This window comes from Dendrobates tinctorius, unplaced genomic scaffold (genome assembly GCF_039654945.1).
Source record: "Dendrobates tinctorius isolate UK_male_01 unplaced genomic scaffold, ASM3965494v1 ptg000060l, whole genome shotgun sequence".
Lineage (NCBI taxonomy): Eukaryota > Metazoa > Chordata > Amphibia > Anura > Dendrobatidae > Dendrobates > Dendrobates tinctorius.
Genome location: NW_027361728.1, coordinates 4,463,899 through 4,481,415, shown reverse-complemented (window position 1 = coordinate 4,481,415; position 17,517 = coordinate 4,463,899). Strand labels below are relative to the sequence as shown.

Genomic DNA, 17,517 nt, shown 5'->3' with positions numbered 1-17,517 from the left:
CATGGAGCTCTTTTCACATACCATGCCTGGGTTAATTAAAAATAGGGCCCATCATGTACTGGAGCAATGTAAATGGGGCAGATCAGACACTGGAGCAGCATCTAAGGGGCACATTATACACTGGAGCATTACAAATGGGGCCCATTATATATGGAGCATTATTAGGGCCCATGATACACTGGAACATCATCCTTGAGGCCCCTCATGTACTGGAGCATTGTAAATGGGGCAGATCAGACACTGGAGCAGCATCTAAGGGGCACATTATACACTGGAGCATTACAAATGGGGCCCATTATATATGGAGCATTATTGGAGCCCATCATACAATGGAACATCATCCATGAGGCCCATCATGTACTGGAGCAATGTAAATGGGGCAGATCAGACACTGGAGCAGCATCTAAGGGGCACATTATACACTGGAGCATTACAAATGGGGCCCATTATATATGGAGCATTATTAGGGCCCATGATACACTGGAGCATCATCCTTGAGGCCCATCATGTACTGGAGCATTGTAAATGGGGCAGATCAGACACTGGAGCAGCATCTAAGGGGCACATTATACACTGGAGCATTACAAATGGGGCCCATTATATATGGAGCATTATGTGGAGCTCATCATATACTGTATGGAACATTATATGTGACTAATTATTTGGTATGGAGAAATATATGGGGCTCATTATTCTGTATGGCTCACAATGTGGTGGTCATAACACTGCATGGAGTAATATACTGTCCTGTGTTTGAGCTATTGTACAATTTAAAATAGATCAGTCATGTCATGTAAGCAGTGAAGTATTTGTCATTGTACTATACCTACTGTATATTTCTGTGGCGTATCCGAGCATCATGAGTTGTGGTATGTGTTAAAGGGGCGCACTGACACTCTTTGGCCCAGGGCACACGAAAACCTCGAGCCAGCCCAACCCCCCCACACCTTTAGCCAAATAACCCCCAGTTTTCAATGCGTAACTATTATTGGGAAGTAAGTTAAGGTTGACAAGCTTCAATTATAAGAATTGATGTTTTTGGCATTGAATGGGCACTGTAGGTGTGTTTACTGTCTTCCACTCCCTGCCGAGTTTGCTTCTCCTTTGACTTGCATTGGGTTTCATGTTTCAGTCGGCCTCCGACTTTTCCCTATAGTCGGCCGATTTCATTCGACCCAACTTTTGCGAAAGTCGGGTTTCATGAAACCCAACTCGACCCGAAAAAAGGCAAAGTCGCTCATCTCTACCCGTTACACATAACGATGTCCCAGCGATCCCACCAACGATCCGACATGGATGGGATCGCTGGGACATCGTTAGACTGATCGCTGGTGAGCTGTCACATAGACAGCCCCTCCAGCAATCAGGACCAGCGAGCAAGCTGGTTTCTAATGTAAACATCGGGTATCCAGGAGCCATGGCTCTTGGATACCTGCTGTTTACCTTGGAAACCGGCGTACATGTCGGCTCCTGGATACCCGATGTTTACATTAGCAGCCAGCGTCACTGATAGCTTGTCTCTCGCAGCGATGCGTGCTGGCCAGCGGAAGATCAGCGATCAAAAAATGGCTCAGGACGATTGAGCACGATCAGCGATCAGGGGGGCCGGTCGCTGATCCCCATCACACACAGTGATCTCGCTGGTGAGATCGCTGTGTCATCACAAAATCAGTGATTTCGCTAGCAAGATCACTGTGTGTGACAGGGCCTTAAGGCCAGATGGTAGATTGCTAATGTTAAATGTAAAGCAATCATCCTATCAATCCCCTCTGTATCTGAAGGTTTTACACCATTGCACTCCAACTGCTAGGCTCATTGTGTGAATGGGAATAATAGACCCAGGGGAGCTGTCACCACAGGGGTCTCACATCAGCCTCAGGTGATGGAAAATGCTTTGTTCTGTGAGCTAAAGAATAATGTTTAAGGGGGAGGGAGAAATTGACACAGGGGGTTGAATCAGGCAGTAGTTGGGGTGATTTCGATGTGAGAAGATCTGAGCTGGGATGGATGGACAACAGAGTTTTGGAGATCTCAGATCTCAGACTGGGAACCTGTGAACTGAGGACATTGTATGTTGGCCATTTGCATGGATTTGCTGTACAACCAAGGATTTTATGGAATAAAAATAGTTGCATTGTTAACCTGCCTAGGTGATTATTACAACTCACAACCACAGATCTTCACAAGTGGCGGCAGCTGGTGGGATCACCTATCTCTGGACAGCATACCAGGGAAAGTTACTGAGCAGAGACTTGTCAGAAGGGATGCCAGACTCCATCTACAAGTAACTCAAGAAGGATGAGCTGAGAGCGCTTTGCTCTGAGTGAGAGCTAGAGTGGTTGTTGGAGGACAATCGGGCATCTCTAATACAATACTTGGATGACTAGGACCATGAACAACAACATGAGGAGGGACCACAGCTTAGGGACGACACCAAATGAAGTTGGATCGACCGACTGAGATGAGGTGGATGCTGGACGCGCTAGGAGAGCGGGCCACAGAGATAGAGAGAGTGGCAGTGTTAAGCAAATATCTGGGAGTGCATGTAACAGTACCCCCACCAGTCCTCACACAGAGGACAGTGGATTACAGGAGAGATGGGGTACCATTACATTTAGCGATGCACCAGCGATCCTGACAACGTTATGACCCAGTCAGGATCGCTGGTGCATCGCTAAATGGTAGCTAGTGAGCTGCCAAACAGGCAGATCTCACCAGCAACGTAGCAGCGGTTGGCGGTCGTTGCTTACCTGTCAGACGCGGCGATAAAAACGTCCTCCTGCCTGCGTCCACGCGTCGCTTGTCGGCGCCAGCTGGAAGCAGCCGACGAGAAACGACTCAGAACGTTCTCACGCGATCAGCGATAACCAGCGGGGGAGCTGGTCGGAGGTAAGTATCACACATATGATATCGCTAGCAATATCGCTGCTGCGTCACAAAATCGGTGACGCTTAGGTGATATCTCTAGCGATCTCGCTTAGTGTGACGGGGCCTTAAAGCAATCATCCTATCAATCCCCTCTGTATCTCAAGGTTTCACACCATTGTACTCCAACTGTTAGGCTCATTGTGTGAATGGGAATAATAGACCCAGGGTAGCTGTCACCACAGGGGTCTCACATCAGCCTCGGGTGATGGAAAATGCTTTGTTCTGTGAGCTAAAGAATAATGTTTAAGGGGGAGGGAGAAATTGACACAGGGGGTTGAAGCAGGCAGTAGTTGGGGTGATTTTGGTGGCGGCAGCTGGTGGGAACACCTATCTCTGGACAGCATACCAGGGAAAGTTACTGAGCAGAGACTTGTCAGAAGAGATGCCAGACTCCATCTACAAAAGGCTCAAGAAGGATGAGCTGAGAGCGCTTTGCTCTGAGTGAGAGCTAGAGTGGTTGTTGGAGGACAACCGGGCAACTCTAATACAATGCTTGGATGACTAGGACCGTGAACAACAACATGAGGAGGGACCACAGCTTAGGGCCGACACCAAATGAAGTAGGATCGACCGACTGAGATGAGGTGGATGTTGGTCGCGCTAGGAGAGCGGGCCACAGAGATAGACAGGGTGGCAGTGTTACGCATATATCTGGGTGTGCATGTAACAGTACCCCCACCAGTCCTCACACAGAGGACAGTGGATTACAGGAGAGATGGGCCTCCATCTTTAAGGTACCCAGATATGCCACAGTTCAATGAGGACACCTCAGATATTGATGAACATCTCCGATTATTTGAGAACCTCTGCCTACTACATGAGGTGTCAGTCAGTGAATGGCCCAGATTTTTGAGCGTTGGTCTGAATGGAAAAACAAGAGAAGCTTTTAATAACTTGTCTTCTGGGGACCAGAGATCATTCACAGCGCATTACTAGAGAGGTATGCAGTCACACCTGAAATCTACCAGAGGAAGTTTCAGGAGACTGACAAGCCCAGTGCACACATCTGTCTGCTGGTCCACATATGGGTTGCAATGGTTAAGATGCCTTTTTTCCTTTTCTTTCACCTGGAATTTCCTGGTCACTCTTACAAGGCATTGATGTGACACCCCTATACGCTGTATTTATCATTGCAGCTTGCTTCTGTTACTGCTTGTGTCATTATATTTCATGGTATAATAACTCATATTATTAGTGTGGATTTTTTCATTTTCTGGCCACTGCTACCGGACCTGTTGGCATCCGATTATATATGTCTTAGTCTTATTTTTTGGAACTCTTTGTTAACAGTGCATCATGTTTCCCATACCTGATACTTCTTTTGTGGATTTGTGAACAGTTGTTGACACTGTGCACCAATGCCGCTACTTTTCTGTTCATTTAGGATGTTTATCGCTACCTCTTATGATCTTTAATAAAATTGTGATTTTACTACTTTTTGGATATTTTGCTCCATGTTTCTTGAAGAATATATATAGAATTCTTTATTTTAGCAGGTCCTTTCTTGGGTAGACCTTGTGCCTATTCATAGACTCAGGATTTCATGATGAGCTCAACATACATTACACACTAAAATTGACTAACATTCTGTTTAGTTGTATGTGAATTGGAGGAATGATTTGTTAATTATGTTTTAGCCAATAATTGCCTACAGCATACATGTAGAGCCAGAGCAAAAAGCTCAGAGACCACAGATTCCCTTCAAGCACCACATTTCTTTTTTTATCAGTGCTGGAGTGATGCTTCTAATTTAAGGTCTCTGTCCCAGTCTTATACTCACCCTCCAGTGTCTTCACATTTTCTTGGGACCAGAGTGATGCCATCTTGTGACAGCAACTTCTGACTGGCTGGAAGTCAGAAGTTATGTCACAAACTCTTAATGCAAGTCTAAGAGAGCCAAAATGAGGCTATCAAAGACTTGTACTGAGTTGTGATCACCGGCTCACTCCTTGATATAATAATGTAAAGAAGGCACCACCATATAGACAGGGATCAGCCCTAAACATACTAAAATAGACTATATAAAGGGAAAATGAAGCATCACCTATAAAAATAACTTTTTTTATTATGAAACTCTGGAGTGATTTTGCAGGTATCAAACTGCTTGAGACCAACAGGAGAGGCGCTGATAGAAAGTGAGGAAAGCAGTAGGTGAGTATAAGAGTAGGGTCAGGGATCTTAGATTGAAGGCACCACTCCAGTGGTAAAATAAAATAACATATTATGGTGCGGTGCTTTCAATATTTTCAGCCAATATTAGAGTGATAATACTGTATACAGATATGTACAGCTCTACCTAAAGTATATAATGAGTTTGTATGCAGCAAGATTCTATATCTCCCTACAGGTGGTTTGAAATAGTACACAGTTTTTCATTTAACCATATGGTTCTGTGAGAGGAGCAGTATATTATACCCCATGATATATGATATATTATGAAATCTGTAAGAGACATGAGCCTAGAAAATGAAAAATATGTTAAGTTGAATGCGCGATTAAACTGATAGTCTATTTATTTTTTCCAATGGAGCCATATTTTTGAATTACTATTTTACGAATTCTCCTAAATTAATGACAATGTGCTATATAATACTAATAAGATAAATTATGTGATATTGCTAATTATTGGTCATTTTCTCCAGGTATTTGTGTACCACAGAGAACTTTGGTTGATGATAAAGAAGAAATTTGGCTACAAATCAAAGAGCCAGTACAAGAAAATTCAGTGGGTTTTGGAACAACATAAAGACAGTTCTTTAAGGAAAGACACATTTCCTGGAAAGGACCAGTATTCAGTACTAGAAAAAGACTGTGTTTTGAAGATCAATCAGTAACAAAGATCAAAAGACCAAGTAAAGGAAAAATATTGCTATACATATACAATATATAAATACAGTGGCTTGCAAAAAAAATTCACCCTTGATATTTTTTTTTTGGTTTGCTACCACACAACCTGGAATTTTACTGTTTTTTTTGCGTTTGCATCAGTTCATGTAAAGAGCATGCCTATTACTGTGAACATTTGGTTTTATTTTTATTGTGAAGCAAAGAACAAATATGATAAATTAACTGAAAATATCAGTGTGCATAACTATTCACCTCCCTAAAGTCAGCACTTTGTAGAGCCTCCTTTTGTGTCAAGTCACTTTGGATAAGTCTTTATGAGCTTTCCACAGCTTGCCACTGGGATATTTGCCCATTCCTCAAAGCAAAACTGCTCCAGCTAATTCAAGTTAGATTATTTCCAATGGTGAACAGCAATCTTCAAGTCTGGCCACAAATTCTCTATTGGATTAAGATCTGGGATTTTACTAGGCCAATCCAAAGCATTTACACTTTTCCCCTTAAACCACTTGAGTGTTGCTTTAGCAGTATGCTTTGGGTCATTGTCTTGTTGGAAGGCGAACCTCCGTCCTAGTCTCAATTCACTAACAGGATTAAGTAAGTTTTGCTCAAGAATATCCCTTTTTTTTGCATCATCCATCTTCCCTTGACTCGGATCATGACTCAGATTATTTTCCCTGTCACTGCTGCCAAAAAACATTCCCACAGCATGATGCTGTCATAAACCTGTTTTACTGTGGGGATGATGTTATTGGGGTGATGAGCTGTTGGATTGGCATCAGACATACCGTTTAGTTCAATTTTGGTCTCATCTGATCACAGTACCTTCCTCCATGCACTTGGGGAGTCTCCCACATGTCTTTCAGCAAACTCAAAATGAGCCTTACATTTTTTGTGTGTAAGTAATGCCTTTTTTCTGCCCACTGTTCCATAAAGGTCACCTCTATGGAGTGTACGGATTATTGTGGTCGTATGAACAGATACTCCAGTCTCTACTTGGGAACTCTGCAACACCTTCAGGGTTACCTTTGGCCTTTGTCCTACCTCTGATTAATGTCCTCCTTGTCCAGGATGAGAGGTTTGGTGGGCAACCATCTGTTTGCAGGGCTGTTGTAGTACCATGTACTTTCCATTTGATGATAATGGATTTGATGGTACTCCAGAGGATCATCAGAGATTGGAGTAATTTTAAACCCAACTCTGACTTGTACGTCTCTACAACTTTGTCCCTGACTGGTTTGGAGATCTCCTTGGTCTTCATGGTGTTTGGTTAGTTGTGCCTCTTAATGGTGTTGCAGCCTCTATTGCCTTTCAGAAAAGATGTGCATATACTGGCAGACCATGTGACACTTAAGCCCCCGTCACACATAGCAACGCACCAGCGATCCCGACAACAATATGATATGGTCAGGATCGCTGGTGTGTCGCTACATGATCGCTGGTGAGCTGCCAAACAGGCAGATGTCACCAGCGATCAGGACCAGCGACAACGTGAGTAACAAGCGCGCTCGTCACTTAGTTACCCGCTGTGTACCTTGGATACAAACGTGCTGGTGCCGGGAGCTGGTATCCAAGGTAAACAGCGGGTAACTAAAGCGCGCGGCACTTAGTTACCCCCTGCTTACCTTGGATACCAGCTCCCAACGCCAGCACGCTGGTATCCAAGGTACACAGCGGATAACTAAGTGACGCGCCCGCTTAGTTACCCACGGTTTACCTTGGATACCAGCTCCAGCTCGATGATCAATGGTCTCCCTCTGCCACACGCAGCGATGCGTGCTGGCCAGTGGGAGACTAACGATCAAAAAAAGTCCAGGGCATTCGAGCACGATCAGCGATACCCGGCGGAGGGGGGCCGTTTGCTGATACATGTTAGAAACAGCGAGATCGCTGGTGAGATCGCTGTTGCGTCACAAAACTTGTGACTCAGCAGCGATCTCGCTAGCGATCTCGCTGTGTGTGATGAGGGCTTTAGATTGCACACTGGGGGGGCTTCCTGTCACTAAGCATGTGATTTATGAAGGTAATTGCTTGCACTGGAAATTTTTAGGGGCTTCATGGCAAAAGAGGATGCATATGCCAATTTAGGCCTATATGCCTTTATGAGTTATTTGATCCCATAAATTTAATTTATGCCTATTTTTCTCACTTCACCCACTTAGACTATTTAGTGCTGACGCATCACACAAATCGGAATACAAAGATATTTAAATGCAGTATGTGATGTAACGAAATAGGTAAACAGCCAAGGGAGGTGAATACATTCAAGAGCCACTGTATATGTGTGTGTATATATATATACACAGTGTATATATATATATGTGTGTATATATATATATATATATATATATATAAACACACACTCTACTTTTAATGTTTCTGTGAATTGTATATAGTGATCCGTTTGCCATTTAAAAGATGGATTACTCATGTTATAATGAAGCATAGCGGATTTTCCAACATATTAAAAAAAAGTAATGTTATGCAAAACAAAATTCACGGTATTGTATTATATCTATAATATAGAATATAGAATGAAGTATTGAGCACAGACACTAAGTACATTGTCTTCAAGCAATGTCCTAACATTACAATGGGTTGCAGGAGATGCAAAGATGGTTGTAGAAAAGATGAGTTCACCCCGTCATGAGTGTCTTTTTTTTCCAGAATATAGCAACTATATCTTAACTGTAAACATGAAATATTCAGTACAATACAAACAATGCATTTACATTCAATTGTCTTGTTTTTATTTCTGGTTAATGTCTCTTTTTTCAAATGCAGCATGGTGTACGGTAGTTTTTTTAAAATCCAATTTCTGGTAGTTTTCTTTGTAAATCTCCATTTTCAAATATGAATAGTTTTTTGGGGGAAATTTTAAAGAAATCTGTCCTTAAGTTTGACCAATTCTTAACAATAAACTGTTTATATGTGCAAGTAGCCCAAGTACATTCTCCAGCCCACTGCACTTAATGCCTCATTTCAATAGTGCTAAAATAGGGATTTCATAAAATTTAAGCAACGGATTGACAAAATAAAGGTGCCAACTAGGGACTCGTTACTCTGCGAGTAGTAGGGGACTCGCAGGACTCGGTACTCTGCGAGTTTCCAAGCGATTACTCGCACAGTAACGAGTCCAAAGTAAATCAATGGCAATCCTAGTTTTGGTCCGTTTTGTATTCTACTCAGATTCTCAGATCAATGCTTTCTGCTTTCAGAGTTTAAATCCGAGTTTTGCTTTCAGAGTTTAAATCCGAGTTTTGCTTTCAGAGTTTAAATCCGAGAGCATTCAGAGTTTTGCTAACTCGCTATCACTGTAGGATCATTTTTGACAGTCAATCCGGGTCCAGCAGCAGAGGAATCGCTGCAAACTCGCTTCCCCATTAATTAACATTGGACTCGCTAGACTCGCAACGAGTAGCGAGTCCTGCACTCGGACTCGTTAGAGTCTAGCGATTCCGAGTAATTTAGGATTCGCCCATCCCTAGTGCCAACAAGTTCATCTTTCACTGGGCTATTTGTGTATAAAGAGGGTTTAGAGTATGGGGGAGAGGGTTAAACTTGCTGACAAATTTCCATTAATGCATTATATAAATTACAAATCATGTGATCCTATCTCTTTGATATTTTATACGTGAAAAAGCATTTAACAAATAAAGCATAGAACTGCATAAACAATTTAAAAAAAATAGTTTTTTCATTTTTTTGGAGTCTGTAAAGGACAACAAAAAAAGTGTGAGGTTATTCCAAGTTGATAATCCATTCTTTAAAGGGGCACTCCGAGAACTGTAAGACAAATAATTAAAATAAATAAAGCACATTTAAATATTTCAAATGTTAATAAATATCTTGATTTAGTAAAAATGTAATAAAAGGTCATCTATAGTTAGTGCACTATCAAGATTTTAAATGTCACCTCCAGCAATTTCGGAGCCATCTCAGCTGTGAGGTTGTAGGCAGAGCAGGTTTTCGACAAAGTGGGGCCCTGGGCAAAAGTTTAAAGTGGGGCCCCAAATGCTAACATATTGCATCATTACACGGAAACATTTCTGTTGTATTTATCTGTGCTGAATTCAGGCCCTTAACCCCTTCACCCCCAAGGGTGGTTTGCACGTTCATGACCGGGCCAATTTTTACAATTCTGACCACTGTCCCTTTATGAGGTCATAACTCTGGAACGCTTCCATGGAATCCGGTGATTCTGACATTATTTTCTCGTGACATATTGTACTTCATGTTATTGGTAAAATTTCATTCAAATAACTTGCGTTTATTTGTGAGAAAAATGGAAATTTGGCGAAAATTTTGAAAATTTCGCAATTTTCCAACTTTGAATTTTTATGCCCTTAAAATCACAGAGATGCGGCACACAAAAAACTTGATAACTAACATTTCCCACATGTTTACTTTACATCAGCACAATTTTGGAACCAACATTTTTTTTTGTTAGGAAGTTATAAGGGTTAAAAGTTGACCAGCGATTTCTCATTTTTACACCACCATTTTATTTTTAGGACCACATCACATTTGAAGCCACTTTGAGGGGTCTATATGATAGAAAATACCAAAAAGTGACACCATTCTAAAAACTGCACCCCTTAAGGTGCTCAAAACCACATTCAAGAAGTTTATTAACCCTTTAGGTGCGTCACAGGAATTTTTTTGAATATTTAAAAAGAAATGAACATCTAACTTTTTTTCACAAAAAAAATACTTCAGGTTCAATTTTTTTTATTTTACCAAGGGTAACAGGAGAAATTGGACTGCAAAAGTTATTGTGCAATTTGTCCTGAGTACGCTGATACCTGATATGTGGGGGGGAATGACTGTTTCGGCGCACGGCAGAGCTCAGAATGGAAGGAGCGCCGTTTGACTTTTTCAATGCAAAATTGGCTGGAATTCAGATCGGACGCCATGTCGCGATTGGAAAACCCCTGATGTACCAAAACAGTGGAAACCCCCCACAAATGACACCATTTTGGAAACTAGACCCCCTAAGGAACTTATGTAGATGTGTGGTGAGAACTATGAACCCCCAAGGGCTTCACAGAAGTTTATAACATACAGCCGTACAATTAAAAAATCATATTTTTTCCACAAAAATGATCTTTTCACCCTTAATTCTTATTTTTCCAAGGGTAACAGGACCCTAACAGTTATTGTGCAATTTGTCCTGAGTATGCTGATACCCCACATGTGGGGGTAAACCACTATTTGGGCGCATGGCAGAGCTCAGAAGGGAAGCAGCGCCATTTGACGTTTTTGGCTGGAATTGAGATCGGACACCATGTCGCGATTGGAAAACCCCTGATGTACCAAAACAGTGGAAACCCCCCACAAATGACACCATTTTGGAAACTAGACCCCCTAAGGAACTTATCTAGATATGTGGTGAGAACTTTGAACCCACAAGGGCTTTACAGAAGTTTATAACGTACAGCGGTACAATTAAAAAATCATATTTTTTCCACAAAAATGATCTTTTCACCCCAATTTTTATTTTCCCAAGGGTAACAGGACCCTAAAAGTTATTGTGCAATTTGTCCTGAGTACGCTGATACCCCACATGTGGGGGTAAACCACTATTTGGGTGCATGGGAGAGCTCGGAAGGGAAGCAGCGGCATTTGACGTTTTTGGCTGGAATTAAGATCGGACATCATGTCGCGATTGGAAAACCCCTGATGTACCAAAACAGTGGAAACCCCCCACAAATGACACCATTTTGGAAACTAGACCCCCTAAGGAACTTATGTAGATGTGTGGTGAGAACTATGAACCCCCAAGGGCTTCACAGAAGTTTATAACATACAGCCGTACAATTAAAAAATCATATTTTTTCCACAAAAATGATCTTTTCACCCTCAATTCTTATTTTTCCAAGGGTAACAGGACCCTAACAGTTATTGTGCAATTTGTCCTGAGTATGCTGATACCCCACATGTGGGGGTAAACCACTATTTGGGCGCATGGCAGAGCTCGGAAGGGAAGCAGCGCCATTTGACGTTTTTGGCTGGAATTGAGATCGGACACCATGTCGCGATTGGAAAACCCCTGATGTACCAAAACAGTGGAAACCCCACACAAATGACACCATTTTGGAAACTAGACCCCCTAAGGAACTTATCTAGATGTGTGGTGAGAACTTTGAACCCCCAAGGGCTTCACAGAAGTTTATAACATAAAGCCGTACGATTAAAAAATCATATTTTTTCCTCAAAAATGATCTTTTCACCCTCAATTCTTATTTTTCCAAGGGTAACAGGACCTTTAAAAGTTATTGTGCAATTTGTCCTGAGTACGCTGATACCCCACATGTGGGGGTAAACCACTATTTGGGCGAATGGCAGAGCTCGGAAGGGAAGCAGCGCCATTTGACGTTTTTGGCTGGAATTGAGATCGGACACCATGTCGCGATTGGAAAACCCCTGATGTACCAAAAGAGTGGAAACCCCCCACAAATGACCCCATTTTGGAAACGAGACCCCCTAAGGAACTTATCTAGATGTGTGGTGAGCACTTTGAACCCCCAAGGGCTTCACAAAAGTTTATAATGCCCGGGCATGAAAATAAAAAAATCGTATTTTTTCCACAAACATGATCAATTAGTCCCCAATTTTTTCATTTTCCCAAGGGTAACAGGAGAAATTGGACCCCAAAAGTTGTTGTCCAATTTGTCATGAGTACGCTGACACCCCATATGTGGGAGAAAACTACTGTATGGGCACACGTCGGGGCTCGGAAGGGAAGTAGTGACGTTTTGGAATGCAGGCTTTGATGGAATGGTCTGCGGGTGTCATGTTGCCTTTGGAGAGCCCCTAATGTACCTAAACAGTGGAAACCCCCCACAAATGACCCCATTTTGAAAACTAGACCCCCTAAGGAACTTATCTAGATGTGAGGTGAGCACTTTGAACCCCCAAAGGCTTCACAGAAGTTTATAATGCCATGGCATGAAAATAAAAAAATCGTATTTTTTCCACAAACATGATCAATTAGTCCCCAATTTTTTTATTTTCCCAAGGGTAACAGGAGAAATTGAACCCCAAAAATTGTTGACCAATTTATCCTGAGTACGCTGACGCCCCATATGTGGGAGAAAACTACTGTATGGACACACGTCGGGGCTTGGAAGGGAAGTATTGACGTTTTGGAATGCAGACTTTGAGGGAATGTTCTGCGGGTGTCATGTTGCCTTTGGAGAGCCCCAGAGCCCCTAATGTACCTAAACAGTGGAAACCCCCCACAAATGACCCCATTTTGGAAATGAGACCCCCTAAGGAACTTATCTAGATGTGTGGTGAGCACTTTGAACCCACAAGGGCTTCACAGAAGTTTATAATGCCCGAGCATGAAAATAAAAAAATAGTATTTTTTCCACAAACATGATCAATTAGTCCCCAATTTTTTCATTTTCCCAAGGGTAACAGGAGAAATTGAACCCCAAAAGTTGTTGTCCAATTTGTCATGAGTACGCTGACACCCCATATGTGGGAGAAAACTACTGTATGAACACACGTCAGGGCTCGGAAGGGAAGTAGTAACGTTTTGGAATGCAGACTTTGATGGAATGTTCTACGGGTGTCATGTTGCCTTTGGAGAGCCCCTAATGTACCTAAACAGTGGAAACCCCCCACAAATGACCCAATTTTGGAAACGAGACCCCCTAAGGAACTTATCTAGATGTGTGGTGAGCACTTTGAACCCCCAAGGGCTTCACAGAAGTTTATAATGCCCGAGCATGAAAATAAAAAAATCGTATTTTTTCCACAAACATGATCAATTAGTCCCCAATTTTTTCATTTTCCCAAGGGTAACAGGAGAAATTGGACCCCAAAAGTTGTTGTCCAATTTGTCATGAGTACGCTGACACCCCATATGTGGGAGAAAACTACTGTATGGACACACGTCGGGGCTCGGAAGGGAAGCAGTGACGTTTTAGATTGCAGACTTTGATGGAATGGTCTGTGGGTGTCATGTGCATTTGGAGAGCCCCTGATGTACCTAAACTATTGAAACTCCCCACAAGTGACCCCATTTTGGACACTAGACCCCCCACGAAACTTATCTAGATGTTTGGTGAGCACTTTGAACCCCCAAGTGCTTCACAGACGTTTATAACGCTCGGACGTGAAAATAAAAAAATCATTTTTTTCCACAAAAATGATATTTTTGCCCCCAATTTTTTATTTTCCTAAAGGTAACAGGAGAAATTGGACCCCAAAAATTGTTTTGCAATTTGACCTGAGTAGGCTGATACCCCACATGTGGGGGTAAAACACTGTTTGGGCGCATAGCAGAGCTTGGAAGGGAAGGAGCACCATTTGACTTTTTCAACTCAGAATTGGCTGGAATTGAGATCAGATGCCATGTTGCATTTGGAGAGCCCCCGATGTGCCCAAACAGTGGAAACCCCCAATTCTAACTCCAACCTGAACCCCAACACACCCCTAACCCTAATGTCAGCCCTAACCCTAGCCCTAACCCTAGCCCTAACCCTAGCCCTAATCCTAACCCTAGCCCTAACCCTACCCTAACCCTAGCCCTAGCCCTAACCCTAACCCTAATGGGAAAATGGAAATAAATACATTTTTTTTATTTTATTATTTTTCCCTAACTAAGGGGGTGATAACGGGGGGTTTGATTTACTATTTATGGCGGTTTTTATATTTTGCAGCTGTCGCACGCTAAAATACACTTTTTATTGTAAAAATAGTTTTTGCATCACCACATATTGAGAGCTATAATTTTTCCGTATTTTGACCCACCGAGTCATGTGAGGTCTTATTTTTTGCGGGACGAGTTGACGCGTTTTTATTGGTACCATTTTCGGGCACGTGACATTTTTTGATCGTTTTTTATTCCGATTTTTGGGACGCAGAATGAACAAAAAACAGCGTTTCATGAATTTCTTTTGGGGGGGTGCGTTTACACCGTTCCGCGTGCGATAAAATTGATAAAGCGGTTTTATTCTTCAGGTCAGTACGGTTACAGCGATACCTCATTTAGGTCGTTTTTTATGTTTTGTCGGTTTTATGCAATGAAAACTATTTTATATAAAAAATAATTATTTTTGCATCGCTTTATTCTGCGAGCTATAACTTTTTTATTTTTTTGCTGATGATGCTGTGTGGCAGCTCGTTTTTTGCGGGACAAGATGACGTTTTCAGCGGTACCATGCATATTTATGTGCATCTTTTTGATCGCGCGTTATTACACTTTTTGTTTGGCGGTATGATGTTAAATCATTATTTTTTGCTTGGTTTTTTATTTTTATTTTTTAAGGGGTTCGCTAAAGGGGTTAACTAATGGGGCAGTTTTATAGGGCGGGTCGTTACGGACACGGCGATACCTAATATGTGTACTTTTATTGTTTTTTTTTTCTTTTTAATTCCAAAAAATGGATTTATTTGGGGGAATATTTTTTTTTTTTTCTAATTTATTTGGCGATTTTTTTTTATTTATTTTAACACTTTTTTTAATTTTTTTTTAACTTTATTTAATAGTCCCAGGTGGGATATCACTGTCCTGTGACAGATCGCTTTGCAGGCACTGAAGAAGCCAGCTTCCTGCAGGCCCCCGAAGGCCCCCGTCGCCATCTTGGATTCGGGGGCCTGCAGGAAAGGAGCCCCCCGCAGCAGCGCTGCACATTGCGCTGCCGTGGGGGGCTCAGGAAAGCATGGAGGGAGCCCCCTCCCTGCCGATGCTTCCCTTTAACCCCCGGTACACCGCGATCATGTTTGATCGTTGTGTGCAAGGGGTTAACGTGTCGGGGGCGGTCCGTGACCGCCCCTGACACATTGTGCCGGGTGTCAGCTGTGATAATCAGCTGACACCCGGCCGCGATCAGCGGCGCTCACCACGTGGGCGCCGCTGATCACGGTAGACATACTATCCCGTCCATGGGCATAGGGGCCCGGGTCCCATGGACGGGATAGTACGTCGGATGTCATGAAGGGGTTAAACAAGGGCGATCAACAATATTGAAGTCATTCAACGCTTGTTTCTTGGCCTCTTTAGGTTATGTGCACACGTTCAATAGCAGCACTTTGGATGCAGCACATGTCTGCTGCGTCCAAAGCGATGCTAGCTTTTGAATGCAGGTGAATCCACTTGTGTTCATTAAACCGTGAGGATTCACCGTGTCCAATACATTGTAGAGGTTAAATTTATCTTGCAGAAACTCGAGTCTTCGTCAGATAAATAGACATGCTCTGGTCTGAAGAGACGGGCCACATGTCTGTCTCTTTAAGACATATGTGCATGCATAGTGGGCATGAGATTTCTTGAAATCCCATCCACTAAGCTTGAAAAACAAAGAAAAAAGGAGTGTGCAAATAACTAGGATCACCTTAACCAAATAATTTTATTTCTCTGGATACAAAAAAAGAAGCATAAGTATACAATCATAGTATTAAAAACATTTAAAATACCAAAAAGATGGCTAACAAAAAGACCTGACCAAATAAGGTCCACCCCAAGACATCAGTGGGTGCGGAAAGCATTTTAACCCCTTTACATTTTAAACTCTTTGTTTCAAAGCAGCCATTTGGTAAATTCAAAAAAAGTTAATTTTTTTTCTCATTAATGTACACTCTGCACCCTATCATGTGTGAAAAAAACTGAAATTTAGAAATTTTTGCAAATATATTAAAAAAAGAAAAACTGAAATATCACATGGTCATAAGTATTCGGACCCTTTGATCAGACACTCATATTTAAGTCACATGCTGTCCATTTCCTTGTGATCGTCCTTGAGATGGTTTTATTCTTTCATTGGAGTCCAGTTGTGTTTAATTAAACCGATAGGACTTGATTTGTAAAGGCACACACTTGTCTGTATAAGACCTCACAGCTCACAGTGCATGTCAGACCAAATGAGAAACATGAGGTCAAAGTAACTGGCCAAAGAGCTCAGAGACAGAATTGTGGAAAGGCACAGATCTGGCCAAGGTTACAAAAGAATATCTGCAGTACTCAAGGTTCCAAAGAGCAAAGTGGCCTCCTTAATCCTAAAATGGAAGAAGTTTGGGACCACCAGAAGTCTTCCTAGACATGGCCATTCAGCAAAACTGAGCAATTGTGGGAGAAGAGCCTTGGTGAGAGAGGTAAAGAAGAACCCACAAATCACTGTGGCTGAGCTCCAGAGATGCAGTAGAGAGATGGGAGAAAGTTCAACTATCACTGCAGCCCTCCATCAGTCAGGCCTTTATGGCAGAGTGGCCTGATGGAGGCCTTTCCTCAGTGCAAGACATATGTAAGTCTACTTAGAGTTTGCTAAAAAAACACATGAAGGTCTCCCAGTCTATGAGAAATAAGATTCTCTGGTCTGATGAGTTGAAGATAGAACTTTTTGGTGATAATTCCAAGCTGTATGTGTGAAGAAAACCAGGCACTGCTCATCATCTGCCCAATGCAATCCCAACAGTGAAACATGCTGGTGGCAGCATCATGTTAAGGGGGTGTTTTCATTTGAAGGAAACATGAATGCCGCCAAGTACAGAGATATCCTGGATAAAACCCTCTTCCAGAGCGCTCTGGACCTCAGACTTGGCCTGAGGTTCACCTTCCAACAAGACATTGACTCTAAGCACACAGCTAAGATAACAAAGGAGTGGCTTCAGAACAACTCTGTGACCATTCTTGACTGGCCCAGCCAGAGCTCTGACCTCAATCCAATTGAGCATCTCTAGAGAGACCTGAAAATGGCTGTCCACTAACGTTTACCATCCAACCTTATGAACTGG

At 42.3% G+C, this 17,517-nt stretch overlaps 1 protein-coding gene across 3 annotated transcripts in view; it reads left to right on the top strand.

Moving 5' to 3' along the window:
- LOC141092477 (probable cation-transporting ATPase 13A5) overlaps positions 1-8,505 on the top strand; it is a 510,776-nt gene extending 502,271 nt beyond the window's left edge. For all 3 annotated transcript variants that reach the window (XM_073578644.1, XM_073578645.1, XM_073578642.1), the window contains one exon: positions 5,571-8,505. In XM_073578644.1, the coding sequence (XP_073434745.1) occupies positions 5,571-5,762 (192 nt within the window). In that variant the 3' untranslated portion in view covers positions 5,763-8,505. The remainder of the gene's footprint in view (positions 1-5,570) is intronic.
- The last annotated feature ends 9,012 nt before the right edge of the window (positions 8,506-17,517 follow it).